The following is a 16,571-nucleotide window of genomic DNA, read 5'->3' on the forward strand; positions in this document are numbered from 1 at the left end:
CATCATTGCTCAGTTTGTGCCGAGAAATCTCATAATGAATAGAGATGATTTCGGGTTATCGCCATGAATAATCAGTTTCCTATAAATAGGCCTGCTCTGCGGTCACCTTTCCCGTAAGCTCGGCCTTATCTCCCACCTGGGAAGCTGTATAGGAGGTCTCGCTGTGCCCTTATAAAGCTCCATCTCACCCCATCTGGTCGCTAATGTCCATAAACTGTTCCCGGTGAGTGGGAAAAAGCTACAATCCCCGAATCTGGGAAATGTCTTCTTGTTCTGCTGATTGGTAGCCATCACAGAGGTCCGACTAGAATAGGCGCTCAGCGATGCCGTCAGTTAGGCGGCAGAAACCTGGTGATCGGTTCCGCTTAAAGGGTTTGATACAAAGTTTGAGCTGATCATGGGGTGTTCTGATCCCGGAGTTTGTGGTGGAACCCAGGAGCGTTTAATTCCTCAACGGCGCCGCCATTTCAGTGTCCATTGATCGAGATTGACTTTTCGGATCGTTGCTTCCAATAGGTGGCGCTGCAGTTCTAGTCCTCTCTGAAGAGACAATGTAATTTCCCAGGGGAGCATGCATGCCTCATAAGTCTCCTCACTCTGACATGCCAGGCTTGGCTTGTCACTCTCCAGAAGGAGAAATGTTACCCCGTATTCCCAGTCCAGAGCCTCTCACCTAGCCAAATCAAAGCTCATACTTTGCACTGATGAGGGGCAACGCCCCCGAAACACCGTGTCTGCAAATTGACTTTATGGTTTGGAGTTTTTCGTTTCTTTCAGTTTTGGAAGAATTTGTTTGAAGTGGTTTGGAAGAGACGAAGCTAAAATCCTCATCTATAAGCGATGCTTTCCCTGCGCACATTTTTTTTTCCTGTGATATAAATCATGATTGCGTCCGTCAGGGAAAAGCAAAACCGAAGCTGGCATTTACGAAAAACAGAACATTGTGTGATTGTGAGTGAAAATCCACCCACACACGGAAGTTATTACTCAGAAGCCATAAATTATCACCTGCCATTACTCGCCTGTTATTTGTACGCTACCAGTGCCGAGCACGCCGGCCAGGTATACGGGCACCTTCACCGCTGTTAGGCTAGGTTCACACTCATACAGAGCTCTTCATTGAGGTTTCTGGTGGAATCCCCGAAAAAAGGATTCTGACACCCATGGTTTATTGCACACGTCCTGGAGAGGATTAATAGAATCCAGAAGAAATCGATGGGAAAATGTTCCCAGATGGTCGCGTCTGTGATGATTTTACAGCATGAAAGTTGGTGCTCATTGCATTGGAAACCGGCCACCTCTGATAAAATGCAAAAGTGGCCGGTAACATAGGCAACAAGAAACATACAATAGAATTAAAAATCTCTCCTGTTTTGGGGAACGGAGTGTATTTTTAATAAGCGGTAAATTACAAAGTTTTCTGCTTTTACAAGCAAATTTTACCCATTTAAAAAGGGACTCCGTCTGAAGGATTTGACCCCAAAATTATTTTTATCTGCATGTCGCTCTTTCAAAAACGAGGCCAGCAACAACTTTAGACAGCCAGGGCGTTCCTCAGTTATTGATAAGTTGGCATTTGTACTGATATGCAAATGAGGCTGAAGAGCTATGGTAGATCTGAAGCCTCTGTCACGCCAACTCTATTCCCTGCTCAGCACCACTTCTTTCAGCTTGACTAACAGCCTCCATGTTATCATGGAGCAAAGCGTCCGTCAGTCAAGCAGGACGATGTGGTGCTGGATTGGGAATAGAGCTGGACTATCAGAGGCTTCAGATCTACCATAGCTCTTCAGCCTGCCTATCAATTCAAAAACCAATTTCTCAGTAATGGAGGAATGGACTGGCCATGTAAAGTTATTGCTGGACTTTTCTTTGAAAGAGCTACATGCGCATATAAATAGTCTGGGGGTGGTTTGAAATGCTGTTCACATTCCCTTTAAGACGAGACAACCCCTTTAAAGGGATAGGATAAATGTGCATTGTATTGTAATTGGCTACTGCTTATGCTGGGAAACGGCCATTTGGACCACAAGTAGTAAGCGCATCATTCTTCCATTATCCCGTGCAAACCACACAAGGGACAGGGGTCTTTTTTTTTTTCGAGGCCTATTCTGCGTCAAGAACATTCGACTGGACAGAAATGGAACACTGAAGCAATGCAGAAGGCGGATATTTATTTTATCGGCAAGTGCTAATCTATTGCAAAGTGACGTCAGTGATTTCCCGCAGACCGACAGCTCGTACACCTACTTGTCAGAAAGGTAGCGGCAATGCTGAATTTTCTGATTGGATCCCATTCTGATCCATGCTGAGCGGGACAGATGCCATGGAGTGGAAAGGATACAGAACAGTCTTCAATAAATACATAAAAGGGAATGGCGGGGACGTGTTAATATATACATATACAAAATAATAATAATAAAAAAAAACAATAAACCAGGCGCGTGGGACGGGCGATCCGTTCTAAATCTGTGTCAGAGGTAGGAACTTTTGGTAGTAACTCTTGGTGACGTCGATCATGAGCTCCTGTGTGCACTCCGGGAGCTCTCCTGAGAACAGTCCTAAAAGCCGAAAGACAAAATCATAGTTCACAACAAAAGTTTGCAGTTCATTTATTAGAGTGGGTTCCCATTGCGTTATGGGACCGCGTTAAACGGACAGCGTTGCACGGCGAAATTAACGCCGTGCAACGCGTCCGTTAACGCGCCCATTCACGCTAATGGGAACGCGCTACACTAGCGCGTGCCATGATCGGCACGCGCTAGCGACGCGCCGGAGATTCCTGGCGCGCCGCGGACGCTGCTTGCAGCGTCCGAGGCGCACCCGCGGTCCGTTCCCCGCTCTCGCAGATCGGGGATCTGCGAGAGCGGGGACGTTACCGCGACCCCGACCGCAGCCCCATATAAAACATTGCGTTAGCGCAATCCGCTAGCGCTAAACGGATTGCACTAACGCAATGTGACCCTAGCCTTAAGCATTACTAGTACAGAGGCCGGGGATCAGAGGCAAACGTACAGGTGGATGCACGATCCGCGGGTATCATGCACGTGTCCTAACGAATAGCGTACGTTCCCGATACTGGACGATCATGCATGTGTCTTGGAAGGTACGACATCATCAGCGCTAATGTGAAAATTAACGGCATTGGACAACCCCTTTAAGGCCCCTTTCACACAGCGTTGATTGACAGCTATTTTTTGTGTATGGGGGACTTAAAGAGATCCGGTCCCATTGCCAAACACTATTATCTTGCAGACATAGGGTTATTCTGCAGGTTAACTGCACTCCAATGCCGCCTGACAGCCTGACCACATGAGGTTTATTCCTCCCGGGAGCCGCTGGCTTTCAGTCATGGAGGCTCTCCCAGAGCGACTACAGTCTCAGCACTTTGATTGACCGCTCACTCTGCACAGACGTGCTGTACAACCAGCTGTCAATCAAAGTCCTGGGATTGTAGCCGCCCTGGGAAAACGCTTCAATGACTGAAAGCTGGCGGCTCCCAGGAGGAATAAACATAATTTGCTCCTTGCAGCCGTGCAGGACAGACGGCATTGGAACGCTACGATATTAACCTGCAAATTAACCCATTATCTGCAGGTTAACAGCGTTCCAATGCCGCCTGAAAGCCTGACTACCTAGAGAAAATTAGGTTTATTCCTCCCGGGAGCCGCCAGCTTACAGTCATAGAGGCGTGTCCAGAGTGGCTACATTCCCAGCACTTTGATTGACAGCTCGCTCTGCACAGACATGCTGTACAACCAGCTGTCAATCAAAGTGCTCGTATTGTAGCCACTCTGGTACACGCTTCTACGACTGAAAGCTGGCGGCTCCCAGGAGGAATAAACCTCATTTTCTCCTTGCAGCCGCGCCAGATAGACGGCATTGCAGCGCTATTAATCTGCAAATTAACCCAATATCTGCAGGTTAATAGCGTTTAGCGACAGAACCAGTTTCCCTGGAAACATCATTCAATCTGCACTAATTTCCTCGACAATCTGCACTCACCGGGGCAGCCAGAAAACACAGTAAATGGAGGGACCACCGTTTCGGGGGGTAAGACTGTATTGTCCAATATTTTGCAGCAATCCTTTAAGACACATCTCCGGCCCTGGAGACAAGACAAGATGTGATGAGAGTGATAAAACACAATCTATATACTTTTTCATTATTTTAAATGTGATGCATGTGGCTGGAGGGTGACAGATCCCTAATAAACCCCAGACAGGTTCCCTTCAAATCCGCGCTACTTACAATGACGCAGTTCTTGCCTATGTGCACATAGGAGCCTATCTGTGCCGCATTCACCACGCAGTCCTCTTCTATAAAGACGTGGTCTCCGATGTGTAAGGGGAAAAAAGCCACCCTGAAGAGAAAAAGTCACCGAATTTACCAATCTTACAGAATCGTATATGTCCTTAATAAGCCACGAGTGGTGGCGCTGTCTGTGTCGCCACGTGTGCCCAAGTGCTGCAATCATAGCTGGGGGAACACACACTTCAGGCCCTCAGTCTAATTACGTGCCGCAGCTTTACCGCCATATAAAGAGACTTTTTTTATACCGGCGACCTAATTTTCTTTAGATGTGAATGTGATAATTGGCGTTTTGCGAAGTGATGGGTTTTTTTCCACTGGCAGCGAATGGAACAGAGTGAAAAGGCAGAAGCTGTTTGGGTAATTAGGGACAATAAGAAAGCACTAAGTATAACTGCATGTAATGGGGAGGCAGGGTCAGCACGCTTAATGGGTGACGGGCAGTAATTACTGGTGTAACTGGGGTCACGAGGCTATACAAACACTTATACAACTCCGGGAGACGGGCCATCTCTTGTACCTGTTCATACTGCACAAAGGGAACAGTTCTGTAGAGATAATGGATGGCAAAGTGCAAATCACTATTTATAAATGGCATGGAGACGGATTATAGGAAGTGGGGTTGGGTCATTGATGCGCTACAATATAAGCGGGGGTGGGTCTTTGTCCCCATAAAATAAGCAGGGGTGGGTCTCTGTATACTTATAAAAAAGGGGTGCAGCTCTTTTTCTCTCAATAATAAGCAGGGGTGGGTCTTTGTCCCGCTCTATAATAAGCGGGGGTGGGTCTTTGTCCCCGTACAATAACCAGGGGTGGGTCTTTGTCTCGCTCTATAATAAGCGGGGGTGGGTCTTTGTCCGCGTACAATAACCAGGGGTGGGTCTTTGTCTCCGTACTATAAGCGGGGGTGGGTCTCTGTCTCCTTATAAAAACGGGTGCAGCTCTTCTTCTCCCAATAATAAGCAGGGGTGGGTCTTTGTCTCGCTCTATAATAAGCAGGGGTGGGTCTTTGTCTCCGTACAATAAGCGGGGGTGGGTCTCTGTCTCCTTATAAAAAGCGGGTGCAGCTCTTTTTCTCCCCATACTAAGCAGGGGTGGGTCTTTGTCTCGCTCTACAATAAGCGGGGGTGGGTCTGTGTCTCCTTATAATAAGCGGGTGCAGATCTTTTTCTCCCTATAATAAGTGGGGGTGGGTCTCTGTCTCCTTATAATAAGAGGGTGCAGCTCTTTTTCTCCCTATAAGCAGGGGTGGGTCTTTGCCTCGCTCTATAATAAGCGGGGGTGGGTCTTTGTCTCGCTCTATAATAAGCGGGGGTGGGTCTTTGCATCCCTACAATAAGTGGAGGTAGGTCTTTATCTCTCTACAATAAGTGGGGAATGGCAGTTCTAGCGCCTAAAATGCTGTTAGAATGATGCTGAATAAAAAACGCCCACTGACAAAGAGTAGATGGCTATTGCAGAATGTGAGTATTGGGACCGTTCTAGGACATATTAGACCTGTTTGTGCACTAAAAGCAGTCTGACCTTGCTGTGGGGGGTTGAATGTACCAAGACCAGGATTTTCTACTGGTTTTCTTTTAATGCATACAAAAAAAAGCCTCATCTGCATTACACCGGTGCCTCACCCTTTGCTGAATTTCTTGAACGGTGGTCTGATCACGCTTCGGCTTTTGATGACGCAGTGTCGTCCCACTCGAACGTTTGCCAGGTCTCCCCTGATAATACAGTCATTCATGACTATTGTCTGCAGAGGGGATAAAAGGAATGAATACATTGGATCAAGGAGCAAACCTGATAAATGCGAGATCAGGGAGCAGCTTCACATCGAATCAGTCAATAGTCTTCAGTAAATGCTCTAGTCAGTTTCCTTGTTCTTATGGCGGCTGGAAATGCAGTAATCACTAACTTCTCTCATCCATCTCCTTCCCCCTCTGTCAGCTGTAAAACAGGATTTTTGGTTGCTTACCGTAAAATCTGTTTCTCGGAGCCTTCATTGGGGGACACAGGAACCATGGGTGTATGCTGCTGCCACTAGGAGGCTGACACTATGCAAATAAAAAAGTTAGCTCCTCCTCTGCAGTGTACACCCCACCGACTGGAAGTAGGATATTCAGTTAGTGAGAAAGCAGTAGGAGAAGCAACATGTAAAAGAGAAAGAATAATATAATAATAATAAACTTTATATAGCGCCAACAAATTCCACGGCGCTCCATAGATTAACAGTTTCAAACACTCAAAGAGTGTTCAAAGAACTCAAACGTATACAGTAAACAGAGCTGTTCAACTTGGGAGGGTGCTGTGTCCCCCAATGAAGGCTCCGAGAAACAGATTTTACGGTAAGCAACCAAAAATCCTGTTTTCTCTATCGCCTTTCATTGGGGGACACAGGAACCATGGGACGTCCCAAAGCAGTCCCTGGGGTGGGAAAAACAGACTTCCATCAGGTCCCAGGACTCACCACTGCCGCCTGCAGGATCCTCTGCCCAGGCTGGAGTCCGCCGTAGTTCGGCGAAACGTGTGGATGGAAGACCAGGTTGCCGCTTTGCAAAGCCGTCGGCAAAAGCCCCGTGACGTACCGCACTGTAAGCGCCGACTGCCCGGGTAGAGTGAGCCTTATCTCAGGAGGAGGCACTCTTGTTCTTGACCCGGTAAGCTTCGAAAGTTGCCGTTCTGATAGAGTGAGCAATAGTCGCCTTGGAAACCGGCAGGCCTCTACGCACGCCATCAGGGATGGCGAAAAGAGAATCCATCTTTCGGAAAGCGGCTGTGCTAGCCAGGGAGATCCTCACTGCCCTGACGAGGCCCAGCCTGTTCAACGATCACTCCAGAGGATGAGTCGGAGCTGGACAAAGGAAAGGTAGAACGATGCCCTCGTTGAGGTGGAAAGATGAAAACCACCCCAAGGAAGGAAGGAAGGAAGGAAGGAAGGAAGGAAGGAAGGAAGGAAGGAAGGAAGGCAGGCAGAGGCCTGGGACCTCCTTGTCCTGGTGGAAAATCAAGAAAGGAGGTCGGCAAGAAATGGCCGCCAACTCGAAAACACGGCGGATCGAAGAGATGCACCTGAGAAAGGCCACCTTCCGAGATAGAACTGACAGGGAAAACTCCCTGAGAGGCTCAAAGGGGGAACCCCTAAGAACAACCAACACAACCTTTAAATCCCATGAATCCACAGAGGCCCTGTACGGAGGGACAGTGTGGGCTACTCCTTGAAGGAAGGTCGTAACCTGTGGCTGAGAAGATAACGCCTTCTTAAAAGGGAAGAAGAGCGCAGAAACCTGGCCCTTTAGGGAACTGAGAGCGAAGCCCGAATCCAGTCGTGCCTGAAGGAAAACCAAATGGAAGGCAGGGAAAAAGGACATAGGAGAAAAGTGGTTGGACTCGCATCAACGAAAGTATGCCCTCCAGGTAGGATAGTAAATCCTGCAAGAAGACGAAGGCTTCCCAGCCTGAATTATAGAGTGGCTCATCTGGGCCGAAAGGCCGGACGCTCTTAGAACTGTGGAGTCCACAGCCACACCGTTAAACTGAGCGACCGATAATTCGGGTGGCAGATCGGACCCTGAGACAGCATATCGGGTCCGTTTGGAAGGCACCAGGGGTGTCCGCGAGAAGATTGACGATGTCTGCAGACCAAGACCTCCTGTGCCAATCCAGGACGATCAGAATGACCGCCACCCATCCCGCCTTGATCTTTTTCGACAGCTTGGAAAAGCAAGGGAAGGCGTGGGAACCGATAGGGGAGCACGAACTGCGACCAAGGAATGGCCAGAGTGACAACACCACTGTGAGAGGATCACGGGACCCTGGGCCGACCCGAGGGGCCTTCCTGTTCAATCAGGACGCCATGAGGTCCACTTCTGGAGTCCCCCATTGAAGGGCAATCCGATAGGAAACCTCCTGAAGAACCCTTCCCCTGCCGCGAGGCCCTCGCGGCCGAGGAAGTCGGCGGCCTAAAAGTCCATGCCGGGGACATGCACTGCGGAGCTCACCAGGACCGTTGCCTCTGTCCAAAGGAGGATCCTGGAATCTCGGCCGAGGCCAGGGAACGCCGAGTCCACCCCTGGTGGTAGACATATGCCACTGCTGTGTCATTGTCTGTCTGGATTCGAATTGGCAGGCTGCTGAGAATCCTTACCCAGTGAAGGAAAGACAGAAAGATGATCCGGAACTCGAGGACATTGATCGGCCAAGAGGACTCCTGCGCCGACCAACAACCCTGACAGAACAGGAAACAAAGCCCCGCGCCTCCGCCGAGCGGGCTGGCGTCCGTCGTCACCACCTGCCAGGGAACTGGAAGGAAGGCTGTGAAGGATCTACTCTGGGATAAGAGAAGTGACCTCGGCCACCAGTCGAGGAACCGTTTGACCCGGGAGAAAGCCGGATCGGACGATGCAGAGAAAAGACAGACCTGTCCCCTGTGATAGAATAGCCTGCCGAAGAAGTCTTGAATGAAACGGGCGAAGGGAAAATTGCTTCCGATGTTGCAACCAACCTCCTTAGGGCCTTCAAGGCCCGTCGGAGAAGAGGGGAGCCGAAAACCCTGGAGCAAGCGAACTTCCTGACAAAGGAGGGATATCCTGTCTTCGGGAAGGAAGACTCTGGTCCGACAAGTATCGAAGAACATGCCCGGAGATACGAGGTGCTGAACAAGATGGAACTTCTTCCTGTTGACGAGCCACCCGCAACGGCTAGAATGTCGGGAAAGATGGATAGACTTTCGGGAGCCTGAAACCGAAATTCCTGAGCCTCCATGGAAGCGATTACTGAACGAGGGAATATCATCCTGAAGTGTCTCCAACGAAACTTCCTGTTCAGCAGATTGAGATCTGGACTGGGACGAACCTTGTCGTCCTCTGTCAGTACAAAAAGATTCGAAGAGAAGCCTGTGAACCGTTGAACCGTTACAGTTCTGGGACGGGAACGATTACCCCGGATTTAAGGAGGGAAACAATGGCAGTAAAGAAACCCGGGACTAGAGCGGGGTCTCTTGGAGGTTGGGATTTGAATAAAACGATCCCAGGACCGTGAAATGAAGATTTTGTATCTAGAGGGAACAAGTGCCCTGGCCCATGCGTCCTCTACTGAGGAGACCCAGACGTCCCTGAGGAACAGAAGATGGTTGCCCAGCCTGAGAAACGGGCTGGGGTCTAGTCGTGGGTCATGCCTAGGTGGAACTTCCAGTCCTGGACCTGGATAATCCGCCTTAGGAGTAGCGGGCACGCCAGGAAGGAGTGAGTCCGATGAATACCTTCTTCTCTTAACGTGCCTGTGGCCTCTGCTGTTGCGAAGAGGAATCTGATGCCGCGAAACTACGAAAAAGGTCGAAAAGACCGAAGTAGCCGCCTAAGGGAAAGTGGGCGAGGTCTGGAGAAGGGGACTGGTGCCGCCAGTGGCGTCCTTAATAAATTTGGTCCAGCTTGGAACCGAAAGGACGTGAACCTTGAAAAGACAGGCTCGCAAGGGACTTCTTTGATGACTCTTGAGCCAAACAGTGCGACGGCTGGCAACAACCTCACTGGGCGCCTGTGCGGCAGAAGACGCGACGTCCAGGGAACCAATTACTCCCCTGCGTGAGTAATCTGGGTGGCAAGTTCCGCCAGCCGGCCTGATGGAGCTCCAGCTTGAATGCCCCAACGGAGTTGTTTAGCCCCTCAGATACAGACTTTGAAACCCAAGTGGAAGCCAAAGTCGGGCATTGGGATGATGCGGCAGGTTTCGAAAGCCGACTTCACGAAGGATTCCATGATCCAATCGATGGAATCTTTCAGAGCCGCCCCACCGGACAGTATAAGGACTGTGTTGGTGGCAAGTCTAGCAGCCGACGGATCCACAGGGGGAGAGGTCGTTCTCTAACGCCTCTCAATCCGGTTGGCAATGAGATCCGGAGGAAAGAGATTATGAGACTCCAAGACGCTTGTCTCATTGAGAACGTCTGGTCGAATTCGCTCTTTCTGGCCAGAAGCTCCTCGAATTCAGGATGAGGAGCCAATACCTTGGGAGGTAGTTTAGACCGTCTAAACGAAACCGCCTGATCTGCGGGTTTCGTAGAGGAATCTTTGATGCCACAGGTCTGATTGGTCGCTCCAATGAGGCTTTGAACCATATCCCTCATGTTAGCGATTTGGTTCGAATCCGGCCCCAAATTATCCTCCGAAGGCGCATCAGAGAAAACCTCGCCTGACTCCGGGGGGAAAGGCCAGGGGGAAGTCGACCACAGAGAAGGACCGTGGGGCGAAGTGGACCGAGAAGAGAACTCAGACCAGCGTTCCTGTCTGGATCTTTCGCGGCCTGTATTAGAAGTCTCGGACGGAGCTTCTTGCGACCCGCTGGCTACTACGGAAGTCTGCAGGGGCAACCGATCTAGCACGGACACAAGGGTCTGGGACACCCGTGTGAGATCCGCTACTGATAGAGTGGCGGGGGGGGGGGGGGGGTCCTGGGCGGTGAGCATAATGTGGATTGCTGCAGGCCTGCCTGAGAAAAGGTAGGAGGCCGGAAGCGAACTCCCGTAAAAATAGACCGAACGGGTCCGAGGAAAAATTCAGAAGGGAAGAGTATCAGTCTGCGGTGCAGAGCTACTCACGGCAGACGCTGCGGTGGGCATAAGGCGAACACGCAAAGTGTTAGACTAAGGCAGAAGAGGGAGAACAAAAGCGACTTCCCTTAAGATTAGACATGGCGATGAAGAAGCCAGAAGGTTAGTACTCACGACAGGTGATGGATGGAAAGCTGCACCTCATGATGTGGATGGTCCTTAACGCAGGGGTGCAGGCAGACAGAGCAGACTTCTGGGACACTCTTCTGTCCAGGACCGGCTGCAATGCTGAGCCGCAAGGGATGAGGACGCCAGGCTATGCGCTTTGAGGAGCCAGCGCAAAGCGGTCCTGGTGCCGAAAAACCACTTCAGGGGCGCAGGAGAAAGTGGGCGGGGCTAACCGCCAGGATGGCGCTGGTGGGCGGGGCTCACCGACTTGAACCAGTCGGGCGGGAGAAAAGCCCGCCTGATGTAAGGAGGAAGTGGCGGAGTGCGGCCGGAAGTAGGCCCCGGGGAAAGCCGGGGCCTAAATTAGAGGCCGGCGTCCACCGGTGCAAGACCGCGGCGCCGGAGCTGTGCGCCGCGGGTATGAAGCGGCGGGGCAGCCTGGGACAAAGGCATCGTGGCCGCAGAGAGCGGCCGGAGAAGCGTGGCTGCAGGGGCCCGAAGCGGCCTGCAAATGCCGCCGCGCTGGCAAAGATGGCAGGGGAGCCGCCACGCTGGCACAGATGGCGCTAAGGGCGGCCGGAATCGTACGGTCGCAGGGGCCAGAAGCGGCGCGGCGGCCTGCAAACGCTGCCGCGCTGGCACAGATGGCAGGGGAGCCGCCGCGCTGGCACAGATGGCGCTAAGGGCGGCCGGAATCGTACGGTCGCAGGGGCCAGAACAGGAGGCAGAACGGCCGCAGCTATGGAAGCGGCGCGGCAGACAGAAAAGCACGGCCACCGTGCGGTAAAGGGATCTCGGCCCGTGCGCGCGGATAAAAAGGCCCCTGCAACTGCGTGCAGCTGCCCGTGCACACGGGCGACGACCAGTGGGATCCCCCCTTTAGAAGATCTGTATGGGGTGGGATGGAATGGGGAAAATACTCACCTTAAATATCCCACATCGTTACTAACCTGAAGAGGAATGAGACGTCCAGGGAGCTGATGGACGTCCTCGTCTCCGCAACCGACAGGCTCTGGTGGGCGAGTGGGTGGGGGACGGAGCCAGGACCGGACTTCTAAGCACGCTTGTGTGCTAGGATCTTGGTCCTGGTGAGGGATCTATGAGGATACGGGGTGGCAGTACACGCCGTACTCATAGTCCGCACTGTGGGACTACAGGTGTGACTGTTCACCCTGTATCCCTCCGGAAAAACCTGAAAAGAAACGACGCACATTGAGGTAGATAAGGGTCTAATGAAAGACCCGTGTCCACCTCCTACTGACACTAAGCTAAACTGAATATCCTGCTTCCTGTCGGTAGGGTGTACACTGCAGAGGAGGAGCTAACTTTTTTATTTGCATAGTGTCAGCCTCCTAGTGGCAGCAGCATACACCCATGGTTCCTGTGTCCCCCAATGAAAGGCGATAGAGAAATATAATTTCCCTAGTCATAATCCTTCCTCCGCTTGCAGCTGTCGTCACAGTCCACAGTAAGTTCCCTAGTCTTTCTCCTTCTCCCCCTGTCAGCTCTAAATATAGCCCCTGTAATCTCTTCTACTGTGTCCTTCACGGTCTGGAAGCTGGAAATGCAGTCCCCGCTACATTTCTTAGTTTATCTCCTTCCACCTCCGGCAGCTGTAAAAAAAAATAAGTCTCCAGTAAGTTCCACTGTCATTCTCCTTCTTCCTCTAGCAGCTGTAACCAATTTCCACAGTAAGTTCCCTAGTCAGTCTCCTTCACCTTCTGTCAGCTCTAGATATAGTCCCCAGTAAACACTTCTGTCAGTTTCCTTTCCCCACTGGCAGCTGGAATTGCAGTCCTCACTAAAGGCCTCCGTACATATTAGATGGCCGACAACAGCAATCTGACTCTCCAATACACATTAGATGGTCAGACACTCCTGCCTACATCAGATATTTCAGCAAACTTTATTCCTAAGTCGGGCACCTTCCCCCTCTGGCAGCTGTAAATATACTTCCCAAGAAGTCCTCTATTTAGTCTTCCAGATTTGATTCTGCAGATCCCAGAGTGTTCTTCACTAGGTAAGACTCTGTACAGTTTTATTACGGCACCGATAAAATATATTCTTCGATGATGGTCCCTGCACCTCACGAGGGGTCAGACTGTGACCAAATAATAAGGAATTGAGGGGATCACATGCCCTGGGAGTATGATTGTGGAAAAAGCCACGTCTCATTCCTCCCATTTCTCGGATTGCTAGACGTTCAGCGCTTCTCAAAGAGACGTTTTCTAGAGTCGGTTCATATCTAAAGCAACAGCGCCCCCAGGTAGACAGGTGGTATGAAGAACTGCACGCTAAACAGTTTACGAATAGGCCAATTAGCACAGTGATTCACCCTTTCAGGATCTGTGCATGGTCGGCCGGTATCGTGTGCCCCTGTCCTAGTCTGATAAATGGGACATATTCATGGTGCCTGATGATCGTGTGCGCATCCTGACAGATAACGGAGCGCAGTACATGGCTGTCATCGTCAGTACCAAAGACCTTTAATTGTGGGTTGACTTCCAATGTGGCTGCCATTAAACTCTTGTAGTTTCCTTACTTCTATCCACTAAATTATAAGCAATCGGTACATAAAAAATGAGTAATACAACAGTCGCCTGTTCATATGTTCAGGAAACTTCCCTTAAAGGGGTTTTCCCCGTCTTCATAGATGGATAGTGCCGGATAGTGCTTGAAAAATCAAGCGCTTTTGCAATTTACTGCCTGTTAAAATGTTCAACCGTTCTTGAGATATTAACGCTTTCCGTTTGCTTATAGCTCGTCGCCTGGGAGACCGACCACCGCTGCTGTCTAACTTGTAAGCACTGTGCTGAAGCTGGCTGCGATTAGGAGGTAACAGCGGGCTTCAGCTTCAAAACGGTGCTTACAAGTTCAATAAAAAAAAAAGAGCTTGTAAACAATGTGCATGTTCTGCTGTCTAGCAGCGGTGGTCGGTCTCCAAGGCAACAAACTATAGACGAAACAAAAGTGTTAATATCTCATGAACGGCTGAAAATTTTCACATGCAGTAAATTGCAAAAGTGCTTGTTATTACAAGAAATACCCCTTCAAGGGGTCGTTCACTGATAGACAACCCCAACGTGCAGGACAAAATAAAATAAAAAAATTCATACTATGCTCCTGGACCTGCGCCGCTCTTCAGGAGACATTGTCCAGTAGAGGACAACCCCTTTAATTTTGGATTTTTAGACTGCTGTAGAAAATATAAGATTAGGTCCGAGGGCAGTGGCTAGCGCATTATCACTCACCTTGCCGTTCAGGACGATATTCTGGCTGCCGCACAACACAGACTGCCGGCTCACTTTATTTCCGGAGGCCTGAGGACAGAACACGCAAAAAGTTTTATTGGACAACCCCTTTAAAAAAATGCCTCCATCACACACTTTTTTTTCACATTTTTCTATTTATGATGCACTGACTGTCCGCAGGTCTTCGGACCCGAATGTGGCCGCCTTATATATGCTTGAAAAGTCTGGAACACCGAGACCGGACATGGAAACTTCACCGCAAGAGCAGCGGAAGGCGACTATACTGAGTATTTTTTATGACAATTTTCCACACCTGTAGATCCACAGGTAACCTGGGCCAGTCCCTTCTCTGTCACTGTGCACAATGACAGTGCGCTCTCTCGCTGGCTCAGATCCATAGTAACAGGACAGAAACAGAGCGCACTGTTTTTTTATATTTATATGTGGTCTGTCTCTATCACTGATATTTTACTAATGAACTATTTTTAAAAGTGATCCTTTTTTGCTTATTTTCTCTTATGTAATTAAGAGTGCACTGTCAGTGCTTTTTGCAAGACAAAAACCTGGCTTGCAGACACCAGTGCCGCCCCCCGTAAGAGATGTCACTCTGCAAACCGTGATTAAGACCTTAACAGGTCGAAACGCGTTGGTCGCATCATGTACTCCATTATTTGCTGTACCACTTTGAAACAAGGATTTTAATGGATTTGTCTAAATAAATTGAACTTTTATCCCAAGTTTCACGCTGGGGATTTACTTTCTTTTTTTTCCATCAAACCGTGACTTACATCCTGCACTGACAGTGCGCTCTGTTGCCAGCTCATTACTAGAGTTGAGCGAATTTGCTCGGGTTCCCTCTTATTCGGCAAGCTATAGCGATTGCCGAATAATCTGCAGAGGGAACCCAGCTTCCTGGATCGCACCGGCAGATCAGTTGATCGGCTCCGCAGCTACATGTGTTGCGGCTGTGTCCCAGTCACAGCACAGACATGGAGATACCAACAAACAGGCTCTCCGTGCTTGTGCTGCGACTGTCACACAGCCACGACACATGTAGCTGTGGAGCCGATCAGCCGCTCCATGTATCCGGGTTCCCTTTGCAGCTTACTCGTTAAGCGCTATAGATTGCCAAATAAGAGGGGACCCGAACAAATTCACTCAACTCTAATAATTACTATTCATCTGGCAACAGAGCGCACTGTCACTGTGCACATCTCGCTCAGACTATCCCTGCTCAGAGTCTCAATGATGATGCATCGTTACAGGGGGTAGTCAGGGGCTGTGACAGTGACCGTAGCCTCTGCCCCCCCTGATGACGCTTTGATGGGAGTATCCCAGCATGCACTGGGGATTCTCAAATGAAGATTTATCAAAAAGGAAGTGGTAAAAGAAAAACAGCACAGATAGTGTAGTTAGGGAAATTTTTTAATTTTAGTGTATTAGAAGTTAGTTTAGATTATGGCATCGGCTAGATCGGGATTTAGGAGGAAAAGTCATTTGTATTTTGGACCGCCCCTTTAATTATAAATGGTCACCTCTGCATTGAAATCTATGGGAGATCCTCCGACCTGCAGGACAATGTCCACAGCGCGCGGATGAGATTCCCATTCGGATTCGCCCACCATTTCCGTCCCCTAATGACACAGATCGTATCCAGGGCTCGCGGATTAGGAGCCCCTCATTGGCCCCTTCCCCACCATTAACCCCTTAAAGGGATTATCTACCTCTGAGGACAATGCATGTAACCGTGACTAAAAAAAAAGGATACATTAAAAACTATCGCCCGCTATGCCTCCATAGCCTCTGTGCTGCCAAAACGAGCTGACTGAGAACCCGTCAGCGAGCTCCTTCCGCCAGGACACCCTGTCACTCGCTTTTTTCTGAGCATTTGTTGGCTGATTTATGACCAGAGACGGTGAAAAGTTGCATGTAAGATTTGAAAAGCAAAACTGGGTTTCATTAAGAAAATGCTGCTCCATTGCAAAAAAAATTATTTTTAACCCCAAATACGTGCATAAGTACAACAAAGGGGTGGACAATAAAGGTTGCACCCAGAGAACATGACGTCATCACATATACAGACGCTCCAGGATGCAGACATATGACGTCACAGCTCTATCAGCCCCCATACACACAGGGTTATTATGCGGCTGCCTGCGTTATATACAGAAATCCCCCTCAGTACCGCACTCACAGTCTCTATATACTCCGACTTGTTATACAGCAGCTCGCTCAGCTCCATGGCTCGGCCGGCGTGACGTCACTTCCGCCCTGGCCGCCGGGGGAGAGTCACGTGTGATGTGACG

At 49.9% G+C, this 16,571-nt stretch overlaps 1 protein-coding gene across 1 annotated transcript; it reads right to left on the minus strand.

Moving 5' to 3' along the window:
- Positions 1 to 2,154: 2,154 nt before the first annotated feature.
- Positions 2,155 to 16,565, minus strand: DCTN5 (dynactin subunit 5). The gene is made up of 6 exons (XM_069734523.1): positions 16,460 to 16,565; positions 14,266 to 14,334; positions 5,937 to 6,055; positions 4,252 to 4,363; positions 4,006 to 4,108; positions 2,155 to 2,561 (listed from the first exon to the last, which is right to left on the minus strand). The coding sequence occupies exons 1-6, from the start codon at positions 16,505 to 16,507 to the stop codon at positions 2,464 to 2,466; spliced, it is 549 nt and encodes a 182-aa protein (XP_069590624.1). The 5' UTR covers positions 16,508 to 16,565; the 3' UTR covers positions 2,155 to 2,463.
- Positions 16,566 to 16,571: the final 6 nt, after the last annotated feature.

The sequence above is a fragment of the Ranitomeya imitator genome, chromosome 7 (genome assembly GCF_032444005.1).
Source record: "Ranitomeya imitator isolate aRanImi1 chromosome 7, aRanImi1.pri, whole genome shotgun sequence".
NCBI classification, from domain to species: Eukaryota; Metazoa; Chordata; class Amphibia; order Anura; family Dendrobatidae; genus Ranitomeya; species Ranitomeya imitator.